Here is a 23,304-nt window from a genome sequence, read left to right as displayed (position 1 = left end):
CATATCATTTAAAGAATCACTGAGATTGATGAGATCCACTCCAAAGTGATTATCTGTTTACTGCTTCTGCCCTCAGAAATGTCTTAATTGCATTAGGAAGGAGGCAGATGAATCACGTGTTGTCTTCTCCTTGGAACTTGTTACGGATGCAATGTTTGCTGCTTAGAAACATCCAAATTGGGGAACATCATCATTTGAGAATTCAGATTGTGCTTGCCACTCTCAAGTGGTCTCTTATCTCTTCTTTCCTCCTCTCCACTGATTTCAAAGCAAAATCCTGTATTATGCTGCAAGTTCAACATAGCTTTAAGAATTCTCAGCACATGAACTGTTTTCCTTCAGACAGTAGTCAAAGTCATTGGGCATGCTTGACAGAATAATTTATTATTTTGCCGTTTTGGTTCTCTGAGCTGCTAATTACGTGTCACATATGCCTCACTTCCAGGCTTATGTAGTTGACTGAGTCATGGAAAAGTTTTACACATTTCCTGCTTAAAAAAAAGGGTTTTTGAGAGTTTCTGTAGTACTGTATCTTCATTAGTTTTCAGTGTGGCTGTTTACACCTTCTGGTGCTGTAGATATGATTGCAAGGACTGCAGCTACTGTCACATATCTCTGTAGACAGCACAAGTCACACTATCCCAGTTTCATAAGGAATAACATCAACTTATCGTAATGCCTCTTCAAGGGTGAAGTGCTTTTTGGTAAACCCTCTGAGGACATAACTGCAGACCTCTAGAGAAAGAAAAAGCTGTTATTACTGTTGATGGTATGTGCAATTCCTCTCCCCTCATTTGCTAGAAACTTAGTTTTAAGAAGACAGTCAAGACACCAAAGGTCTGCCTAACAGTGTGCCTCCTTACTCCCCACCAGTCTTTCTAAAAGTTTTCTAAGAGGATTTTAACCCAATGTCAAAAGAATCACACCAGACTCCCCCAGCAGACCACAACTGAAATGAATGGACTGGAAACAGCACAGCGGAATAAAAAAGTATAATTTAATATCTAAGCTCTTTCACCTTCAGTAAAGGCATCATCAAAGATAAAAATAGAACACAGGAAGCAAATTTGTTTAAATATACTTCTCAGCAGATATTTAACCAATAAAACCTTTATCTAGAACAAGTATATCAGCATTTAAAGTGACAGTACATATATACAAAGCACAAATGCATATAAAACAGACATAAAACTTAATACTATGCTACTTGAAAGTGTTTTAACATAGCAGCTCTTGTTTTTAAAATACAGTTAAGCGAGAACATATAATTTATTCTGGGTTTATTAGTTGCATTTTACTGGATCTGCCAGTTAGTTGAATTCCTTCTGTTCTAATAACAGTTCACTATCCCCTCCTCTGTCAGACATACAAACCCTGTCAGTAATGAAAAAAAAATCTCAGTTCAATTTGCTCTGCATTCTGTATAGGTTAAACCACTAGAAGGCTTAGAGAAATGATTTGTGAACATGTTTATGATAAAAAAAAAATTCAAATTTACAAATGCTGTTTATAAACATACTATGGAATGTCCAGATTTTATGAGATTTATTTTTTTATGTATTTATGCTTCATATATATATACATATATATATATATATGTATGTATATATATGTGTGTGTGTGTATATATATATATATATATATATATATATATATATATATACACACACACACATATATATATATATTTATATATATATATATATATATATACACACACACACACACACACACATATATATATATATATATATATATATATACACACACACACACACACACACACACATATATATATATATATATATATATATATATATATACACACATATATATATATATATATATATATACACACATATATATATATATATATATATATATATATATATATATATATACAGTCACTTTAAATGCTGCTACACTTATTGGTTAAATATCTTTTGAGAAGTATATCAGATTTGCTTCCTGTGTTCTGTTTTATCTCTGAATGCCTTTGTTGAAGGTGAAAGAGCTTAGATATTAAAGTGTACTTGTTTATTCAACTGTGCTGTTTCTAGTCCATTCATTTCAGTTGTGGTCTGCAGAAGGAGTCTGGTGTGTTTCTTTTGCCATTAGAGTTTTACCTTACACTGGGCAACCTAAGAGTGGTTACTAGGATTTTAACCCAGTCAGCCCCTCAGTAGTCCTAACTGCTTCATTCAGACTGCTGTTGTGGGAAGATAATGAAGAGCCAGCACCTAGGGCAGGTGGGTTCAAGATATCTTATAACGAAGATACATTTTCAAATTATGCAGAAAAATCCCTGTTATATGGTCCTCTAACACACTAGTTAAGAGTCAGATTAGCTGCAGGCTGAATCCCCATTTACCAGTAGAATCTTAGTGACTGTTCTGAACGTGGGGGGGGGGGGGGGTAATCTTACTCCTTTCTTTTCCTACCCATAAGAAAATGGAACGTGAGATCCTGACCACTTCTGAGTCTAAATTATTTCTGTTATGTCATTGATATGAAGCTTGACATCATCAGTGTTAAGGCTCTCATACTGGTGATGTCACAGGGCTTTGGATATATCAGTAGACAGACTGCATATGTACTGGCACATCAGCATTTAATAGCCACACCGGGGCTTCTCTTAATGTAATTCTAGATGGACAGCACTTTCAGTTTAAGCTGCTTTAGTTCAGGTTATGTGCCCCAATGATTGGTCTCTACTGTAGTACATTGCTATATCTTGCATTCTGTACATTTTTGATTCCAGGGTGCACTGCTTCACACACAGCTGACCACCACTGGATGTAGTGACCCACTCATAAACATACAGACATAATGCAGAGATATACACATTAGACATGCCTGGTGTATGCTTACAGTTGTGCAGTTAGCATGATCTTACATTGATAAGACAGATCTTGACATGATTGTGTTGACTTCTTGCTTGGGATAACTGTTACACTTACACTCACTTTGTAAAACTTGAAGCGTGAGTCACAGGATGAATCAGCAGAACATAGGCATTGTATTCTGGAGGTCTTGGCTTTGAGTCCCAAATGTGAGCTAATGTTATCATTTTATTTCTATGTTTCATCAAAATTCCAGATATTACCACATCATCAGTCTGATTTGTTATATGTATTGCTGCTTTAGCCATCATTTTGTGTCTGACTCTCATGTTTTGCAGATATACAATATACAGTGACCATGGGGCATGCCTTAGGTTATGCATACTGTACATCCCTACTGGTATGTCCTTTCATATGCCTTCTTTGCGTTATAGGCCTCAGCACTGGTATGAGTCCCCGTGGCTGTAAAGGCTATGTTGCATTACCAAGAAGACAGCCATGTGGTATGGCGCTGTCTGAAATTCTGTAAAGCAAACTCAGACCATATGCAGACATTGTGGGTTCTGCCCTATACATACTTATGATGCACCTTCAGTAATCACATGCAGCCTGCACATTCACAGAGTGAAACTTTAGATGACTTAATTAGGCAACACCATCCTCTGCATTGATAACATGGATTGTAATATGGGGTGCAGTAAGTGATAGCAGCGCACTGGAAACACTTGTAATTCAGTGGTGTGATCTGTGCACCTATGCACCCCATGTCTTTTCAGCATGATTATATATATATATATATATATATATATATATATATATATATATATATATATAATATGTACACACACACACACACACACACACACACACACACACACACACACACGCAGAGATCCTGTATCTTGCTTTCCATTTAGTACCAGTCTAGTTGCTTGCTGATGGTAAGAATGGCACACAGCAGCCAGTTACAATATCAAGTGCTACTGGTTCACTGGCATATTTATACTGTGGCTGGAGGCAGGGGTTGTGCAGCTGCTGCAATTGTCCCTTCTATGATAAAGGATGCTTCATTTATTCTAGACTTGTTAACAGGACTTTGTAACTCCTGCACAGACGTTTCCTACTGTGGTCGTGGTACATGATTTAAATCTTTAAATCAAGTTCTGCCTTACATGCATGAGAACAGACATCTGTAAACTAAGTTGCATATGCACTGCAGACCATGTTTTGCACTTTTGTACCTTCATCTCGTGTTTTGTGCATATTTTTGTATGAATTGCGCAGTACGTGGTACACACTTTGCTAAGCGTATAAGTGGTGTGCAGTGAATGCTGTGCTTCTTAGTATTGCTGTTACAAATGTAAGGAATCTGTTTTCGGAATGGCATTCAGAATACCTCTGTATTTAATACATAATGCAAGCACGTTACTCCTGTAGTTTTTTACTCTTAAATTTCACATGTTCAAAAATATTTTTTCAGTCCTTTCATGTTGATGACTTGGTAAACAAAGTTGAGTTGCAAGAATATTATTGGTAGAGTAATCTTAATATCTGCCCGCCACCTGGCTTAAAATCAAGCACAATAGTATAAATCCTCTTTTGAAAGCATTAAATGTATTGGTATAGTTGTATATGTTTGTTGAGACATAATCATGTTGGATTTCAGAAGCCTGGAGCCATTCCATGATCTGCCTACCCTTTAAAAGCAAAAAAAAAAAAAAAGGTCTGCTACAGTTTATGTACCTGGAGCACAAATCGCTTAGCAAAAGCACTTATGTTATTAGAAAAAAAAAACTTTGGATAAACTGTAACAAACTACTTGCTACAATGTAGCAAGGAGATGCTACAGTGCTTGGAATTGTACTTAAAAATAAATAAATAAATAAAACTCTCTTTTTTTTTATTTTTTTTTTTTTTGTTGTTTTATTTTTTTTTCCCCTTTTAAACAAAAACAAACTGCTTGCTACATCTGTACCAAGCACATGTTACATACAGTTTATGCCATGCATGGAGCACTGTAGCACTTGGATTTATCTTTAAATACATAAGAAAAATAAAACTCATTTTTTTTTCCTTTTAAATTATACTTCACTACAGTTTATACCACAGATCGCTACTGCACTTAAATTTGCCTCAAAAAGTTATTTAGTTTTGCTTTAAACTGTAGTTGCTACAGTGAGACCACACACAGTGCTACAGCACTCCGCTTTCACCACATCTGTAATACCAGCATTTAAAAGCTCATATGCACTGTTAGTGAAGAGCGATCAGGATTGCTGAATAATGACTTCCAACACTAAGTACCCTTTTGCCTCACCCTTGCTATGCTACTGTTGTGATTGTATTTGTGACCCCCGTGCACTGGCCCAGTAATCAACAAGACTCAGTCCTCACCACTAGCACAAGTGAGGGGCATGCACACTGGGGGGATAAGAAGTACACAGTAAACTACAATTTCCCTTAAGAGCACACAGAGATCACAGTCAGTCTGGGGATGGTTTCTCCCTTTCTCTCCAGATCCCCAATAAGACTCCCCACTGGCACAGCTATAGGGTCCAGATCTCAGCCTAGTGGTCAAGCTAAAACCTCCATCACCCTGTCTGTCCAACCAGTGCTTTGTGTCCCTGCCCAAGGAGCTCACACACACACACACACACACACACACACACACACACACACGCACACACACACACACACACACACACTTTTTAAGTTTTGATTTAGATACAAACGCACAGACAGTCCTGGGGAAGGCTGGCACAGGTTCTCCAGCTATGGCCCCTTTCTGCCCAGACTATAAGGTAGTACTGACTGCCACCAACCACTATTATCAGCTACTATAAGGCCCTTCCCAAAGGGTGACCAATTTTCACTGTGTGATATTACTGTTATCCAAATAGTAAGTGTGCCAAACAGCAAGACTATTGGAGTAGCTTTGACAATTTCACCAAATACACGCAATGTACTTTAACAGCTTAAATTACCTCTACACAAAACAGACACAGTTGAAAAGTTTAAAAATATTTAATAATAAATAATAAAAACACAAGACACTACTCCTGAATTCAACACAGTACTAATCAAGGGTTCAGAAAATACAAGAACTTTAATTAGTCTGACATAAATATAGAAAACAGCTAGACTAATCTGGCTAAATTCCTATTTAACTCTAAGAAAAACTATGTACTAAATAACTTTACTTACAAGGTAAAGTTCTGGTGAGTTGTTGTCAGCTTCAGACAAAATCCAAAATGCTCAGTCTTTCTCTCTGAGAAAGTCTTAAATTGATAACACCCAGTACTGCTGAGTCATTTCACATTACATCATTTTTATCACTTCTCCTTTAGTTCCCAGGCTAGCAGAAACTCAAAATTTACATTTCTTTGTAAGCTGCACCTGGCCAGGATGCCACAGCAGTAAAAGACACTTTTACATGTAAAATATAGCAGTTCTTTCTGTCTTCAAACTTCTTCTTTCGGCTTTTTCCCGGTTAGGGGTCGCCACAGCGGATCACTTGTCCGCACATTGAATGGCAGTGGAGTTTTACGGTGTCGAGTTGCCAGCCCGGCGCCCAACCTTCCATAGAAGGCACACTCACACGCACACCTAGGGCCAATTTAGAGTGTCCAATCCACCTGCAGCATGTCTTTGGGATGTGGGAGGAAACCGGAGCACCCGGAGGAAACCCACGCGACCACAGGGAGGACATGCAGACTCCGCACAGAAGGCACCCCAGCTGAGGATCGAACCGGAGAACCTCTTGCTGTGAGGCAGCAATGCTAACCACTGCACCACCGTGGCCGCCCTATTCTTTCTGTCTTCAAACAATAGAAAGAATTTGCTAGCCCAGACATCCTGTCTCCAAGCTTAAGGTCAAACACAGTGGTAATTCTTTACTTAACAGCTTTCTTCCAGCAGGGTGCACTATGGTTAAACTTTTGAAGTTCAGCATATAACACAGTTTTCTTAAATTTGTAAAAACAAGCCTGTGGATTATATTAATATTTACAGTGAGATATAATTATCTACAAAATTCTGTCTAGCTAGGCTGGTAGCCTTCACAATTATCTCCCCTCCCCAGGAGAACTCAAGCTAGTTTTTCACGTGACCATTGAGAAATGTTGCTTGAGAGGGTTAGGTCTGTCTGAGTATACCTTACCCTATTCCATGTCTTGAGAGCCCATCTGTGTTGGCATTGCTAATCCCACTGCAGTGCTGCACTGACATGTCATATGCTTTCAACCCTAGGCTCCATCTTAGCAACTTGGCATTTTGCTGGTTGGCTTGTTGTAACCATGTTAGGGGATTGTGATCTGTAACTACAGTGAATTTCCTTCCATACAGATAAGGCTAAAATTCCTGCAGTGCCCACACTATGGATAGACATTCCTTTTTACAGCTGCATAGCATTCCTCCATGGGTTGGAGCCTATGACTGAGATAAACCACTGGGTGCTCTTCTCCCTTTGAGGAAATCTGGCTAAGTACAACCCCGCCCCATGGTTCGAAGCATCCACCTGCACAACAAATTCTTTGCTGTAATCTGGACTGGCTAACACGGGGGGGTCTTACCAAAGCTTCTTTAAGCTTCTGTAGTGCCTGCTGAAATGCTGTGGTCTAAACTGCCTTATCTGGCCTAATTTTCCTTGTCAGGTTTGTGAGGGGAGCAGCTGTAGTACTGTAACTGGGGACGAACTTTCTGTAGTACCCTGCTGTCCCTAAGAATGCCCTCACCTGCTTTTTGGTAACGCCTGAATGGCTTCCACTTTGGCAGATTCTGGCCTGATCTTGCCACTCCCCACTCTATGTCCCAGGTAGGAGATCTCTGCCATACCCATCTGACATTTGCTCAGCTTAATGGTCAAACCTGCCCTGTGTATTCTGCCCAGCACCTCCCTGACATGTTGAAGGTGCTCTTGCCAGAAATGGCTGTAGATGGCAATATCATCTAGGTAACTAAGGCAAACCCTCCTGCCTCTACTAGAATATGATCTACCAGCCTCTGGAAAGTTGCTGGAGCATTTTTCATCCTAAAGAGCATCTTTGTGAACTCGATGCAAGCCAAAAGGAGTCACAAAGGCTGACCTTTCCCTAGCACTGGGAGTCGAGGGCACCTGCCAGTAACCCTTGGTAAGATCAGTGGTGGTAAGATACTTAGCCTCACCCTGCTGCTCCAGGACTTTATCTGTCCTAGGCATGGGGTAAGCATCTGACTCTGTGTGGCTATTTAATTTCCTGTAGTCCACACAGAACCTGGTGCTGCCATCCTTCTTTGGCACCAACACCACTGGGGAGGCCCAGGGACTATTGGACTCTTGATTTACCCCTAGTTCCAACATTTCCTGTATCTATTCCCTCAGAGTCTGTCTGACTTTCTCAGGCACCCTGTAAGGGGCCTGTCTAATAGGCCTTTGGGATCCTGTATCCACCTGGTGCTGCACCAGGTGGGTGCACCCTGGTTTCCCAGTGAACATGTCCCCAAACTCCCGTAACACTGGATTTCTCGAACCTGGGTAGGTGATAGCTGGTGGGACATTCCAACCCCTTCCACTGAGGTGTCAGTCCGAACCTCACTGAGGAGATCAGTCACCAGATCTCCCTCACACTACTCTTGCAATCCACTGCAAATACTCAGCACAAGGGCCTCCCTATCATGGTAAGATTTCATCATGTTAACATGGTACAATTGGTACTCCTGCCTAGCATTTTCATCATGTAGTTAACATCACTGACCTCCCTTACCACCTTGTAGGGTCCCTCCCAGGCTGCCTGCAGCTTGTCTGACAGGAATGAGAACCATCACCTGCTGCCCTACAGCATATTCCCATTCTCTCCAGATCCCCAACAAGACTCCCCACTGGCACATCTATAGGGTCCAGATCTCAGCATAGCGGTCAAGCTAAAACCTCCAGCACCCTCTCTGTCCAACCAGTGCTTTGTGTCCCTCGCCAAGTAGCTGATACACACACACACACACACACACACACACACACACACACACACACACACACTTTAGATTTTATTTGGATACAAACACACAGACACTCTTAGGGAAGGCTGGCACAGGTTCTCCAGCTGTGGCCCCTTTCTGCCCAGACTATAAGGTAGTAATGACTGCCACCAGCCAGTATTATCAGCTACTATAAGGCCCTTCCCAAAGGGTGACCAATTTCACTGTGTGGTATTACTGTTATCCAAATAGTAAGTGTGCCAAACAGCATGACTATTGGAGTGGCTTGGACAGTATCACCAAATAAATGCAATGTACTCTGAGCTTAAATTATCTATACACAAAACAGACACAGTTGAAAAGTTTAAAAATATTTAATAATAAGTAATAAAAACACAAGACAATACTCCTCAGTTCAACACAGTGCTAATCAAGTGTTCAGAAATCACAGGAACTTTAAAACAATATTGTAGGATAGTCTGACATAAATATAGAAAACAGCTAGACCAATCTGGCTAAATTCCTATTTAACTCTAAGAGAAACTATGCCCTAAATAACTTTACTTACAAGGCAAAGTGCTGGTGAGTTGTTGTCAGCTTCAGACAAAATCCAAAATGCTCAATCTTTCTCTCTGAGAAAGTATTAAATTGATAATACTCAGTACTGCTGAGTCATTTCACATTACATCATTTTTATCACTTCTCCTTTAGTTTGCAGGCTAACAGAAACTCAGAATTTACATTTCTTTGTAAGTTGCACCTAGCCAGGAAGCCACAGCAATAAAAGACAGTTTTACATGTAAAATCTGGCAATTCTCTCTTTCAAACAATAGAAAGAATTTGCTAGCCCAGACATCCTGTCTCCGAGCTTAAGATCAAACACAGTGGTAATTCTTTACTTAACAGCTTTCTTCCAGCAGGGTGCACTGTGGTTACATTTTTGAAGTTCAGCATATAATACAGTTTTCTTACATTTAGTTTTCTTAAGTTTGTAAAAACAAGCCTGTGGATTATATTAATATTTGCAATGACATTGAATTATCTACAAAATTCTATCTAGCTAGGCTGCCAGCCTTCACAGTATTTATATGGCTAAGGAAGCACTTATTGTAGGGAAGCTTAATGTTTTGTTCCTGCATGTGAACTTAGATTTTGAGACCTTTTTCTTTTCATTAAATGATAGTTCTTAACATGACTCAAGGTATTTCTAATCAGAATTATAGTTCTCTCAGTTACTTCATATTCATCATAGGTTGGTACTAGGCGATCAGCCCTAGGGCCTATACGAGCCTAGCCATAACAATTCCCTGGATGTTTCTTCCCACAATATTTTCTTCCATGGACCCCTGTCTAGCAGGGCGACTGATGTGATCATTTCCTCATTATGTAGCCCTGGCTGTGTGGGTAATACCCTGCATAGTATATAACAGCATGACAGCTTCTGGTGCTTAAGGGCACCTTCTGTGTTTCCAGATTATTGGCAGCTTGAGCAGAGCTGAAGAAAATCAACAGTTTTGGGTGCAAAGCCCTACAGAGCTTTCCTGCTGGCAGTGAGTGCCTGTCTTGCAGGCTTTCAGTGATCAGTGGTCACATAATAGTTCTCCATTGCTGGGCAGATAATTTCCCTTTGGGAAAAAAAAGCTTCCACATTTAATATTTTTATCTAAAACATTACTTTTTTGTGAAATTAAGTTAAGCTAGGAAAAAATATTTTATGGACTGTCACATGACCTTTTTACTATGAAGTACAACTTTATTTCTGAGTTGAAAAAGTAGTTAAAACTATTTTTTTTTTTATTAAAATTTGTGTTAAATTGTTTTGAAGTGCCTGGAGTAAGTGTAGAAAGTGCTTTTCATTGTGTTTTTTGGTGGGAAAAAACACTTTTTAATACTTACCTGTTTCACTGAGTGTTGCTGTCAGTCTTACCTTGGCTTTAGGATTTATGTTTGGCTTCACCGTGGATCAAATTACCAGCGCCTCAGCTCTTCCTTCTTCTAAAAACACACACACAAAAAGAAAAGAAAGAAAATTTCCAAACAGCTTTTGCCCTTTCATCGGGCTACAAATATACCACAGCCACAGATTGGTGACTCTGCTGTGGCCATTCTGGTTTCTCAGACCATTCTTCTTTTATCTTGTCTCCCTCTGGTGTAATCCCTTCAACCACTATGGACTATAGGTCAGATATGTCCTTTGCAGCTGTTGGAGGCCCTTGGTGGGCAAGGAAGAGCAACTGTTGTCAGGCTTGGCAGAAGGAGATGGAAATATCTCTCTGCTTAGTTTGACTATGATGCATGGCTCCGGGGATTATTTGCCTGACAGGAACTGGTTTGCTTCTACAGAAATGCCTGTCAGAAAGAAGCAGAAAGTTAAATATTTATCTTCCTTTTTCTGTTACTTTAGGTAGAGGTGATTTATTGGACTTAGGTCAGGGCTTAGTTCAGCCTCCTGATTTTTATTTTTCTGATGTTATTGGTAAGAGAAAAAGAATTGTTCTTTTTCTGAAGATTCCCATTATACTGAACAGGAAAATGATTCTGAGGGCACAATTTATGCTTTCTGTCCTCTGGTGACTGGTTCTGATTCTGAGCAGTGTTTCTTCTAATAGTCCCTTTAAAAACTTTCTTCTGAAACCATATCCAGAATGAACCAGTTGTTTCAGTGGAAACACAATATTACAGTGTCCTTGAAAAATATTATGATTTATTATAACTCGAATTGCTTGAGCTCTCTCCTTTTCCTCCTATTCTTCCTATTCTTCCAGCATTGGAAGATATGTTTATTACAGCCTATAACTTGCCTGACAGCCAGCCTGCTGCCCATAACAAAGCAGATAGAATGTATAAAGTTCCTCAATCATACATTTTTCCCTATCCCAGATCGAGCCCTACTGTAATTTATTTGGTAAATTCTGCCACTGCTGCTGCTGATGATCATCTGATAAATGCTAATCCCGTGATAAGGATAGGCAAGCCTTTGATAGATTTGAGAAAAAGTGTATACTTCTGCCACACTTATTTTTAGAATTCTTAATTGTCAAGCTCATATGTTAGTTTATGGTTGCATCATTTGAGAATAAGGGGAACAGTAATGTCACCTTTCCCTCTTCTGAGAAAACATCTATGAATATTCTTATTGCTTACATGTCTAAAGTGACAAAATATTCTCTGAAGTGTGTTTATGATTCATATTATGCCTCTTCCAAAGCAGCTGATGTTGGAGTTGTTACCAGAATGTTTGCTTGGTTACATAGACAAAGTCTACCTGAGAATGTTAAAGCTGAAGTTTTGAGCTGTCCTTTAGATACAGGAGTTTTTTTTTTTTTAACCATCTGCTTCCAATGTCCTGAAGAAATGTGATGAGAGAGGGGAGACTGATTCAGGGACGTACCCAGCTTTTTCAGCCTCCCTTCTCTATGTTTCTTAAAGGTTTTGCACCTCTCTGCACCCTTTTTATAAAAGGCAAACTTATGCAACATAGCAAGTTTCTGGCAAGCAGACATTCAAAAAACAATGGCAAGGAAACTGTCATAAGAAAGGAGGAACCTCCTAGAAACAAGGATAAGTCCCATCAGTCGGAGTAACCCCCCTTCCACCCTAGCAGGAGTGTCAGGAATCTCACTTGGATGAGAGTTCTCCTTCACAGACTGGAGTTTGAAGAGAACATACAAAACTCGTTTGACTCCTTTTCACAAAGTTGTTTTACTGGGGTATTTCCTAGATGCATCAGTTCAAAGAGCTTTTCTTTCACGGGGAAAAAGTAGAGGTGTATCTAAACAATCTTTTCCAGAGTTTTTCCACTCTGTCCAAAGTTTCAGCAAGAGAATTTCTCAGGATGTTAGGATTCATGTCATCTATGATTCTAATAGTTCCACTAGGCAGACTCCACATGAGAAAGATTCAGTGGTACTTAAAATCTCTATGGCTCCATTATCAGTATCAACATCCCTTGACATTCCAGATTCCTGTGTTGGGATATGAAAAAAGTGAACTACTTTGGTGGAGAGACCAGTTTTATCTGAATCCAGATCTCCCATTTTCCCTTCCAGCTCCAGCACAGTCTGTAACTACAGAGGCTTAAGACTTTGGCAGGGTAGTGGTGTCTATGGGAGCAAAACTGCAGATCTTTTGAACAAAAAGAGCAGACCAAAACATGCAAATGTAAAAGAAATGTCATTGGTAATAAGTACTCTCAACACTCTCAATCATCTGTGGTCCCCTGGACTGTTACAAGTAATTACAGACAACAGCACATCGATGTGATACATTAGCAAACAGAGGGTAACCAGATCTTACTTTATGTGCAGATTAGTCATGGTAGCCTGGGATGTAGCTTTTTAGCATGGTTGCACTCTATAGCTATTTTATGTACTGTAAGAGGAACATTTTGTGTCAGACAAGCTAAGCAGGACCAGTACAGACCCCCCACAAATGGAAATTAAATTGGGAGGTCTTCTAGTATCTGATCCAGCTGTGGAGAACCACTACAGATAGATCTGTTTGCCTGTATTCACAGCAAACAACTGGCAAAACTCTTCCCCAGGACTCCTTGCATCAGGCCTAGCCTAGAAAACAGATGCATTTTCATTTCTCTGGATAGGAGTGTACCAGCACATTTTTCCAAAATGTCAGCTGATGTACGTTATCATTATGAAGATTCAAAAGTTCTCTCCAAAGATTTTTGTGGTGATTCCCTTCTGGCCCATGCAACAGTGGTTCTCCCTTCTTTCAGAAATGGCCAAGGGCAATTATCACAAGCTTCCTCATAGACTGGACCTACTCACACAAGACAGGTGTTGTTTGATAACCCCAACCTGAAACAAGTTCTGCTATCTGCCAGAATGATAGAATTCTAATTACCTATTATGTACCTATTTTCTGAGAATGTGCAGCAGGTATTAATGGAGGCAAAGAAACATGCTACTAGAAAATAATATATTACTTAGGTTCATAGGTTCATACTAGGCTATCTGCCCTAGGGCATTTATAAGCTTAGCCAGAGTATGTTTGGTTTCGCCACCCATTTTAAATTTATTTTGCTATGCCCTTTTTCGAGGTTAGTATACTGTGCCTCTGTCTAACAGTGACACAGAAGTGATACCCGGGGTAAACCTACGATCTCCCATCCACTCATCAAGATTCCTCTTGAAGAGAGTCAGTGAGGGACTCTGCCTAACCTGGACTGGGATTTTATTCCAGAGTGAAAGGAGCCTCTGGGTTATGAATCTGTCCCTCCAGCATGTCCTATTTATTTCAGTGCTGAGGTTTAAGTCTCTCGAGCGCATAGCTCGATGGGATTTGGATTTTTTGAGGTGCAGCATGTCCCTTAATTCCGGGTTGGACATGGCTTTATACGTCAGGCACAGATCGCCTGTGAGCAGGCGGTATGCCACTGAGTAGAGCTGGAGTTTCTTTAACCGGGTAGCATATGGCATCTGTTTGAGCCCTTTGATCCTCTTGGTGAGGTACTTTTGAGGTCTTTCCAGTTGCTGCAGGTGTTTGGTAATGTACATCCCAAAAGGGGCATTGTACTCGATTGTGGGCCTGATGAGGGATGAGTAAAGAGGCACGATGACCTCCCCTGATCTAGATGTGAATCCCTTCATGATTAGGTGAGCTATATAAAATGTTTTTCTAACCACTTTGGCCACGTGGTTGTCAAATGAGAGATTGCTATCAACTTGGGTCCCCAGGTCCCTAATTACTTCTTCTGTACTTAATGGATTACCACCTATGTGGTAATTTGTGGGCACTTTGTTTTTGCCAAAGGGGATGACTATACACTTTTTGGCGTTTAGCTTGAGGCCATGGCTCTGGCACAAGTTGTCTGTTTCTATAAGGCCCTTTTGGAGGATGCTTGTGTCAGCTGGAGAGTCGATTATGGTGCCCAGTTTGCAGTCATCTGTGAACTTTGTCAGCCACAATCCTTCCGTGTTGGCCTGTACCTCCGAGAAATATATACCGAACAGGAGAGGTCCCAGGACTGAGCCTTGTGGGACGCCACTTGTAACTGGTTTGGAATCTGACATGGCTCCAGCAATTCTAATCATGTGGGTTCTGTCCTTGAGCCAGTTTGCAACCCATCTAGTGACATAGGGGTTTATATTTAAGCTGGTGAGCTTATCTATAATGCCCGAGTGGGTTATTGCATCAAAGGCTTTTGCGAGGTCCAGGTAGGCTGTGTGGACCACCTTCCTTTCGTCAATGGCCTTGGTGACTGTTTCAAAGAAATCGACCAGGTTTAAGAGGCAGGATCTGCCCTTAACAAAGCCAAACTGGGTAGGATCCAGTGTCTGTAGGTCCCCAATATCTTTATTTATGAGGTCCATGATGATCCTTTCCATAGCTTTGCAGACCAAGCTAGTCAGGCTTATGGGGCGATAGTTTCCAGGGTCCATTGAGGCACCAGCTTTGTGGAGAGGGACCACTGTTGCTGTACGCCACTCTTTGGGTACATATCCTGTAGTAAGGCTGAGATTGAACAGTAGTTTTATGTTTGGGTTTAGCTCTTCTTGGAATTCATGTAGGACGCAGCCCGGGACACCGTCTGGTCCCATTGATGCTGTGTTTTTTGCTTTGGAGAGGGCGGCCCTTATCTGAGCATCTGAGATGTCAGGGGGCCAGCACTCTGCTGGGATAGATATTTGCCCTTTTGGTGGGGAGGAGGGGAGAAGTTTACGCTGAATCTGTCAGCTAGGATGTTGGCAATGTCTGTGGGTTCGGTGTATTTTTTGTCATTTTGGACTAATTCTGAGCATATCTGGGAATTCCCACCCAGGTTCCTAACATAACTAAAGAAAGCCTTGTGATTATCCTTAATGTCCTGTGCAATTTTTCTCTTGAAGCTGGCCTTAGACGATTTTATGAGTGCCCGTAGTTTTTTGCTAATACTGATCAGAGATGCCTTCCCTTTTTGGGATTTTGCTCTATCATGTAGTAGCTTCCTCCTTCTATTGTATAGTTTGTCTATGGCTGGGGTCCACCAGACAGGACGTCTGCCTTTGGAGGATTGGGTCTTGGTTTTATTTGGGATTGCATGATCCATGCATTCCCGAAGGTGTTCATAGAATGCATTTATAAAGGATTCTGCGGTCTGGGCCGTATTTTCCACAGGCCCGGGGGCTTTGAAGGATTCCACCTCGGTTTTGAGGAGTGTGAAATTTGCTTTAGAGAAGTTTTTCACTGTGGTTTTCTGGGCATGGGGTGGGGTCGGGATGTGAATATCCAGTTGGATTAGTTTATGGTCTGATCTTACCAGTGTGGGATACACTTCTGGTCTGGAGCATAGAGTCCCCATGTTGGTGATGATCAGGTCCAGTATGTTTTCCCCTCTTGTGGGAGTGGTAACACGTTGTTCCATAGCATTTGAGTTTATGAATTCTAGGAACCTTTGGGCTAGGATGTTGGAGCTAGAGTAATGCTCCCAGTCTATGTTTGGGTAGTTGAAGTCGCCCAATATAATGGTGTTTGGAGAGACCTTCATATTTTCCAGTGTTCTCAGGAAGGCCGAGTGGGGTTCCTAGGTTTGGGAGGGTGGTCTGTAGCAGGCTATAAACTGGAAGGCAGTTTTACCCACTGTTAGTTACACATGGATAGTCTCTGATGCTTCGTGCTGTGCCACCAACCTGGAGGTGTGGGTATCTTTGATGAATATTGATACTCCCCCTCCTTTTGTAGTTCGGTCCAAGTTTTGGGGCCAAAAAGCATGGTATGAGGTATAACCTGGTAGTGCTGGGGTGCTCTCAGGAGCCCTGAACCAGGTTTCTGTTACTGCACAGATATCAATGTTCTCCATGCTAAGGAGAATTTCGAGTGCGTGCATCTTGAGGTTTAGACTTCTGGTGTTGAGTAGCATTACTCTTAGTTTCTTATCCTGTGTGATACCTATGGAGGTGGGTTTGCTTTTTGAGCCTTTCCTAAAAAAGGCACTATGGGGGTAGCAAGAGCCTTTGCCAATACCCGAAAGCCCGGGGGTGACAGGTGCAAGCCGTCCTTAGCGAAGCATCGTGGCTGTCGAGCATATCATCCCAGGCTGACAGGCATTGGATCCCCTTTGAATGACACCAATACTTAAGCCAATTGTTGAAATTGATCATTTTGTCTTCATACTGTGGCATCATTCTTGGTGAGGGTAAGATGCTACTCAAGGTCAGGGTCATACCGGCCTGGGCTACATGCTCAGAGAGCTCCTCTATGTCTCTTTTCATGTAGTCCAGGGAGGTACGTCTCACGTCATTCACACCAGCATGGACAATGACTGAGTCATATTTGTACTTGCCTTGGAGTGACCTGAGTGCTTGTGTTATATGGCAGATCCTAGTGCCTGACAGTCTGCTCACCGTGACCTTCTCCTTGTTCAGCCTGGTGAGCGGGACGTCAGTGTGCCTGACGATAGAGTCACCTCTTACAAGTGTATCAGGTGTGTTGTTTAGCCTTAAGGGCTGTGACTGTCCGGCACACTGGCTTTGTGAGATATGTGTTGCACGTGTTTTGTTTTGGGGTAGCGGTTGCTTGGGTGTCTGCTTTGGAGGTCTCTGCTGCTTAGGCAGATCTTTATTTAGAGCCTCCAAGTATGTTTTTGTGTGATTATGTGTTTGGTTTGCTGTCCTAGTGGGTCTATGTGAGACTGGAATTGTAGTGAGTGTGGTTTCCTTCTCCTCCTGACTGGTTATGCCAGTACTGAGTTGAGAGAGCTTAGCCTCCAGTTTGGCTATATGGTTGCATCTCTCACATGTGTTGGAATTTGTTGGGAGGAGGAGAGGGTTGTCTGTGTACATGAGGCAGTTGTAACATTGCCTCAAGATTCCCAGATTCACCAGCTGGACCGGAGAGGAGATTGACAACTGACCTTTGGACATGCTAGAATAGTATTGGGAATTCCTTTATAATTGAAAACAAGGGCCAATGGGGAACAAGGTACTCAAGGGGAGTTTGTGAGGGTGTAGTGCTTTTAATTTTTTAGTGCTGACTTGTATAATTGCTTAGTGAGCAAGGGCCAGGTAACTTAAGTGCAATGTGTTACAGGTAACTTAAATGCAAAAACGACAAACAGTAACTTTCTTTCAAGTGAAACAAGGAAATAAGTACAGTAAGCAATGCAGATATCACTAGGGATCCACAGAAGCGCTGAAAAGCCGCATTTTAGGTGGAATTAGCGTTCCAGGGAAATAACAAGCATACAAACAAAGCTAGATTCAGCAGGCCTGGATCTAGTCTATGCTACAGCAAACAAGGTGTACCAATTTCAGTAAGAAACAGTTCAAATATGCAGGCACTATAAACCTTTAACCAGAAATTCCCAGCTCAGAAGGGCAGAGTCCAGCCTCTCCTCCCACAAGAGTGCAGACCACGAACCTTCTTAATGTAAAATAACTGGCCTGAAGCCCAAGTGCTTAAACCAGAACTAATACACTTTTAGAATAACAGACACTGAGCTCTCAATCAGCAGTTCCCAACTTAGAAGGATGTAAGCTACCTGTTCTGCCACTACAGTGCAGACCACAAACCCTCTTAATGTAAAACAACTGGTCTGAAGCCCAAGTGTTTAAACTAAAATCTTAGAATGAGTTACACCAAGCAGTAATAAATACAACTGAGTACTTTTAAGATGACGCAAAAGCAAAATAAAGTAGGAAGAAACACAAATACAGTAAAAGCAGATCATTTTTTTTTTCAGAAAAGTAGCAAAAACAGTAGTAAAAACAATTCACATGCAGTGCAAGCTGGCTAATATGAGTATGTAGCAATATTAGTCCACACACAGTTTGAAAAAATGTAATTAAATTAAAAAGGACTAAAAGCAAGTGCAGAAAGGGTTTATTAGGTAGAATGCGGTAAAGAGATGGGACTGGGGGAGTGTCCTAGATCAAATCTACAGTGGGGCGGGCACTGCAAAAGACCAAATTTAAACTACAACCAAGAACAGGGAGGGGGGTGGGGAAAACCAGTTTCAACACAGATGTGAGGAATGTGCAAATTATAAAGCCAAAAAATATATACTGATCTCTATATATTTGCAGAGCAGTAAGACAACAGATATCTAAGCAACAATTTAGCTCTGTAATACAGAATAATACAGAAAAATATACTCAGCTCTATATATTTGCAGATAGTCTTTTAAGGCTGTCTCTCAAACTAAGGTTCCAGTTTGAATGCAGATTGTTAGTTAACAGGGCACACACACCAGATATAAAGCCAATTATATCAGCTGAAGACAAGGCAGGAAATGAGGGGGGCAGTTTCAACACAGATGTGAGGAATGTGCAAATTATAAAGCCAAAAAATATATACTGATCTCTATATATTTGCAGAGCAGTAAGACAACAGATATCTAAGCAACAATTTAGCTCTGTAATACAGAATAATACAGAAAAATATACTCAGCTCTATATATTTGCAGATAGTCTTGTAAGGCTGTCTCTCAAACTAAGGTTCCAGTTTGAATGCAGATTGTTAGTTAACAGGGCACACACACCAGCTATAAAGCCAATTATATCAGCTGAAGACAAGGCAGGAAATGTGTGTGGGGGGGGGCAGTTTCAACACAGATGTGAAAAATGTGCAAATTATAAAGCCAAAAAATATATACTGATCTCTATATATTTGCAGAGCAGTAAGACAACAGATATCTAAGCAACAGTTTAGCTCTATAATACAGAATAATACAGAAAAATATACTCAGCTCTATATATTTGCAGATAGTCTTGTAAAGCTGTCTCTCAAACTAAGGTTTCTAATTGGCACTAAGAGAAGAACCATGACCCTTTTAAGGGTAGTATTTCTCTAGTCCTACAATATTTGTGTGAGCTATTAACCTCTGGTCTTTCTTATTCCTCTATTAATGTGTATTTGTTCGCCATTTCAGCATATCTCCCCATGGATCCTCCCCTTTCAAGATATTCCCATGTTTAAATATTTTTGAAAGGAGTGCTGCATACTATACCATATAAAAAACAGGTGGCTTGACCTTGGTGACCCACTTTGTTTTGGAAAAATTAACTTTTGCTCCATTTGAACCAGATCATCTGGTTGATTTGAGGTTTATAACATGGAAAACAGTTGTACTGGCTGCTCTGACTTCTGCCAATAAGGTAAGAGTGTCCAAGTTGCAAACCATTATAGTGGGTTAACTTTATCTCATTTTCCACAAAAACAGGGTTTCCTTGAAAACTGATCTTATTTTACCCATAAAGTGGTGTCCGAATTTACTTTGAGTCATGCTATCTCCCTATCTTCTTTCCATAGCCTAAAAAACATAAAGAAAAGCTTATTTGCATCTCAATGTCCACAGTTATTACCTTGATAGAACTAAAACCTTCAGACACTAAACCTTCAGAAACTCTGATTAGTTATTCATTTCTTATGAAAGTAAGAAAAAAGGACAACTTGTGTCAAAGCAGACTACTTCCAATTGGTTGCCTTGTACTGTTTGCTTTTGTTATACCCACAATAAGGCAGTTCCAGGCAGGGTCAAGATGCAGTCCACCAGAGCCAATCAGTGGCTTTTTGGAAAGGGGTATATTCTAAAAGTATTCTACAAGGTGTAACTTGGTCCTCTGTACTTACCTTTACAAGGCACTACATAGATTTATTTTCCAGGTCTAGAGCAGGTTTTCCTAGAACCACTTTCTAGGGGTTGCTGGATTGTCATCCTTCCTCCTGTCCTCCCATTCAGTGTAAGCTTTTATCATAGTGTACCCCTTATAGCTAAAACCATTGCAGCAGTAATGAAATTATGATTGTTTATTTAAATATCAATCCATCCATTAACTCCTTTTTCCCATTTTGCACATGGGGTTGCGGTGTCGCTTCAACAGTGACAGTCATTCCAGCGGTGTAAAACGTGTCTCAGGATGATTGTCACTGTTGAAGTGACACCCCGACCCCATGTGCAAAATGGAGAAAAAGGGGTTGAGGATGGATGGATGTTTAAATAAACTTAGTATAACATTAGAAGTTTAAATAACTGCTGCAGTAGCTACTACCGCCCTCAGTCCCCCTTATTTTTGCAGATTTGTTTGCCAGGGTGAGGATTTTGATTTTTAATTAATTAAGGTTGAACTCATTCAGGGCTTTAGCCTCCCACTCTCAGCTTGCATGAAAGCTATGAAGGGCATAGTATCTTGTTATTCTTCATCTCTGTTTGATATGCCAATGGTTTGGGCACATGAAAAGAAGCCCTTAAGCTCTGGAAGCTGCAGTATATTAGCCATATAGCAGTGATCATTCAAACATCTGTGTAGTAACTATACTGTGTATGTCTAAAGGAAGAATATACTTGTTTGTTATAAAGTTAAGTGGTTCATTTCACTCGGAGCCTGCAGGATATTGCTTGGAATGCTACCGTATTCTTTTTTGCCATTTAAAAACAATCTGGATTTTGAAATGGCTGAAGGGTAAGCAGTGCTGTACAAAACTATGTAGCATCATATCTCAAAGTAAATAAAGCAGTATGAAATATTAATATTTTTTCTTTTCTTTTAGAAAAACAACCGCTTGTATCAGGTCTCTATAGGACAGTGTATGAAGGTCAATAATGAACTCAGCCACAAAGGATATGTTTCCATGGCAATTTGTGATGATTCTCCTTCCCAGCAGTGGAGATTGGAGAGTTGATGCTGGAGAGCTGAAAGAAGAGTGCCTGCAGAGGTTTTTTGGATGGTTCTTAGACCTCTGTGTGTGTTCATCATGAGAGAGATACCACCTAAGGATTCAGAAGAATCCTGCATGCAGCATAAAATGGAACCCCTGCCGCAACAACATTTTTATATAATGAGCCTCTGCTGAGACCTTGCTGTACACTTTTAAATGGAAAATATAGAGCTATATAGCATCCAAGTCATCCTCTAGATAAATGGATGACATTTAGAGATGTAACATTTTAATCACTGTACTTCAAATGCTGTGAAAGAACTGATTGTATTATCAACAGATAGTCTGCAAGTTTATCAAGTTTTTTTTATGTGATTCATGTGATTTGGGTACACATGTATTTTAAATCTGAAAGGTATTGCATAATGGTATTTTAATATCATAAATATCTACAAAGAGAATTTTTATTTATAAAGTTTTATAAGTCCCTATTATTTGATATTTTTACACTATAGTTTAAATGATGCTAATATGCATTCACATTATTATTATTCAATGCATATGAAACAGACAGAAGTGTATTGCTCATGAAGTAGTCTTGTTTTAGTATTCATGGTTCATGAATTCAATTTTCTTTGTGATGCTGTATTTTAGAAATGTATTTGGTAAAAATGCTTTTTTATTAATCATTTGCCTTGGTAATCTGAATATTTTCCCCAAGTTTCTTTTTCTTTTGACTTGCTGCTACATTTTCAGTTTAAATATTAAAAACATTTTTCTGAATAACAATGTCTGAAACCATGTGTCCCCTTCTCAGTTTTAGGTAAAAGTGAATTAATCAAATACTGTTCTTCTCATATTGACTTTTTTATATTGATAGTTGCAGCAGTTCTAAACATTTATTTTTTTATTGGGGATCAAATTAATTTTTTTAGATACTAAAACCTTGTTTGTTTTAGTCAAGTATTGAAACCTCTACCATTTTGACATATTTTTTATTTTTTAATCAAGTAAATATATAGGGTTGCCACCTTTTCAAATGCCCAAAGTGGGACATGTCTGGTGCAAACGTCGGATTTTGCAGGGTAAAACATACCCACGGCCAGTACAAAGGACAGAACTTCAGTTTTTTGCCTAAATAAAAGATTATTGTTGTAGCATTTTAGTTGCTTATTTTGTTTCTTTATAGGTGTTTCATATACAGAATAACTGTTTTATGCAACTAGTACATAAATATAGAACACATGCTTGTCCTAAAATCTCAGGACATTTGCCATTTTTTAGATTTCTTTGCAGGACACAACTGCCCAAAAAGGACAGGTGGTAACCCTATAAGTGTATTGGGCTTAGACTTTTTTGTCTGATATAGGGTTGTACATTCTCTTCTAATTTTAAATATGGTAACACCTTAAAGTTAAATATTGAAAGGGCACCTGATAGTTTTATGCCAGTCTGTATTAAAGCTGAAGTCTGTGGTAGGCTTGGTCTGAAGTGTACAAATTATTCAGTACCCTGTGCGTGGGTGTAGACCCATAGTGGGGGATGGGTCTCTATTTCTAAAAACACGATACCTCCCCAAGCCTTGAGGCCCAAGTGTCTTTTGTTTCAGACTAAATTCATTGTGGGTCACGTTTCCTGTTAGAGCCAACAAGTCCCACAAATTCCTTCTGCTAACAAGAATCTCGACTGTCCCACTGGCACAGAAAGATTTAATTCTCTGATTCTCGCCACCTGTGTTCATGTAGCAAACCAGGTGACAGAGAGCTGAGAGGCTGGAACTCTGACTCATTCTACTTCTTTCAGATGGAGGTTACCAGTTGTTCCTTGCATGGCTTCAGTCCCTGGTAAAGGATGAGGGGTTCTAGCTCAGGTAAAATATCTGCAGCAGGGCCATGCCCGTAGTAACTTATGCCATATGCAT

The 23,304-nt window shown here is 40.2% G+C and overlaps 1 protein-coding gene across 3 annotated transcripts in view; it reads left to right on the top strand.

Annotated features, from left to right (window-relative positions):
- GALNT11 (polypeptide N-acetylgalactosaminyltransferase 11) overlaps window positions 1–22,167 on the top strand; it is a 1,380,327-nt gene extending 1,358,160 nt beyond the window's left edge. For all 3 annotated transcript variants that reach the window (XM_044066892.1, XM_044066893.1, XM_044066894.1), the window contains exon 12: window positions 21,276–22,167. In XM_044066892.1, the coding sequence (XP_043922827.1) occupies window positions 21,276–21,407 (132 nt within the window). In that variant the 3' untranslated portion in view covers window positions 21,408–22,167. The remainder of the gene's footprint in view (window positions 1–21,275) is intronic.
- The last annotated feature ends 1,137 nt before the right edge of the window (window positions 22,168–23,304 follow it).

This window comes from Protopterus annectens, chromosome 3.part1, assembly GCF_019279795.1.
Source record: "Protopterus annectens isolate FY-2018-M chromosome 3.part1, PAN1.0, whole genome shotgun sequence".
In the NCBI taxonomy this organism is placed as follows: domain Eukaryota; kingdom Metazoa; phylum Chordata; order Ceratodontiformes; family Protopteridae; genus Protopterus; species Protopterus annectens.
The sequence above is the reverse complement of the archived record's forward strand: the minus strand, read 5'-3'. Positions and strand labels throughout refer to the sequence as shown.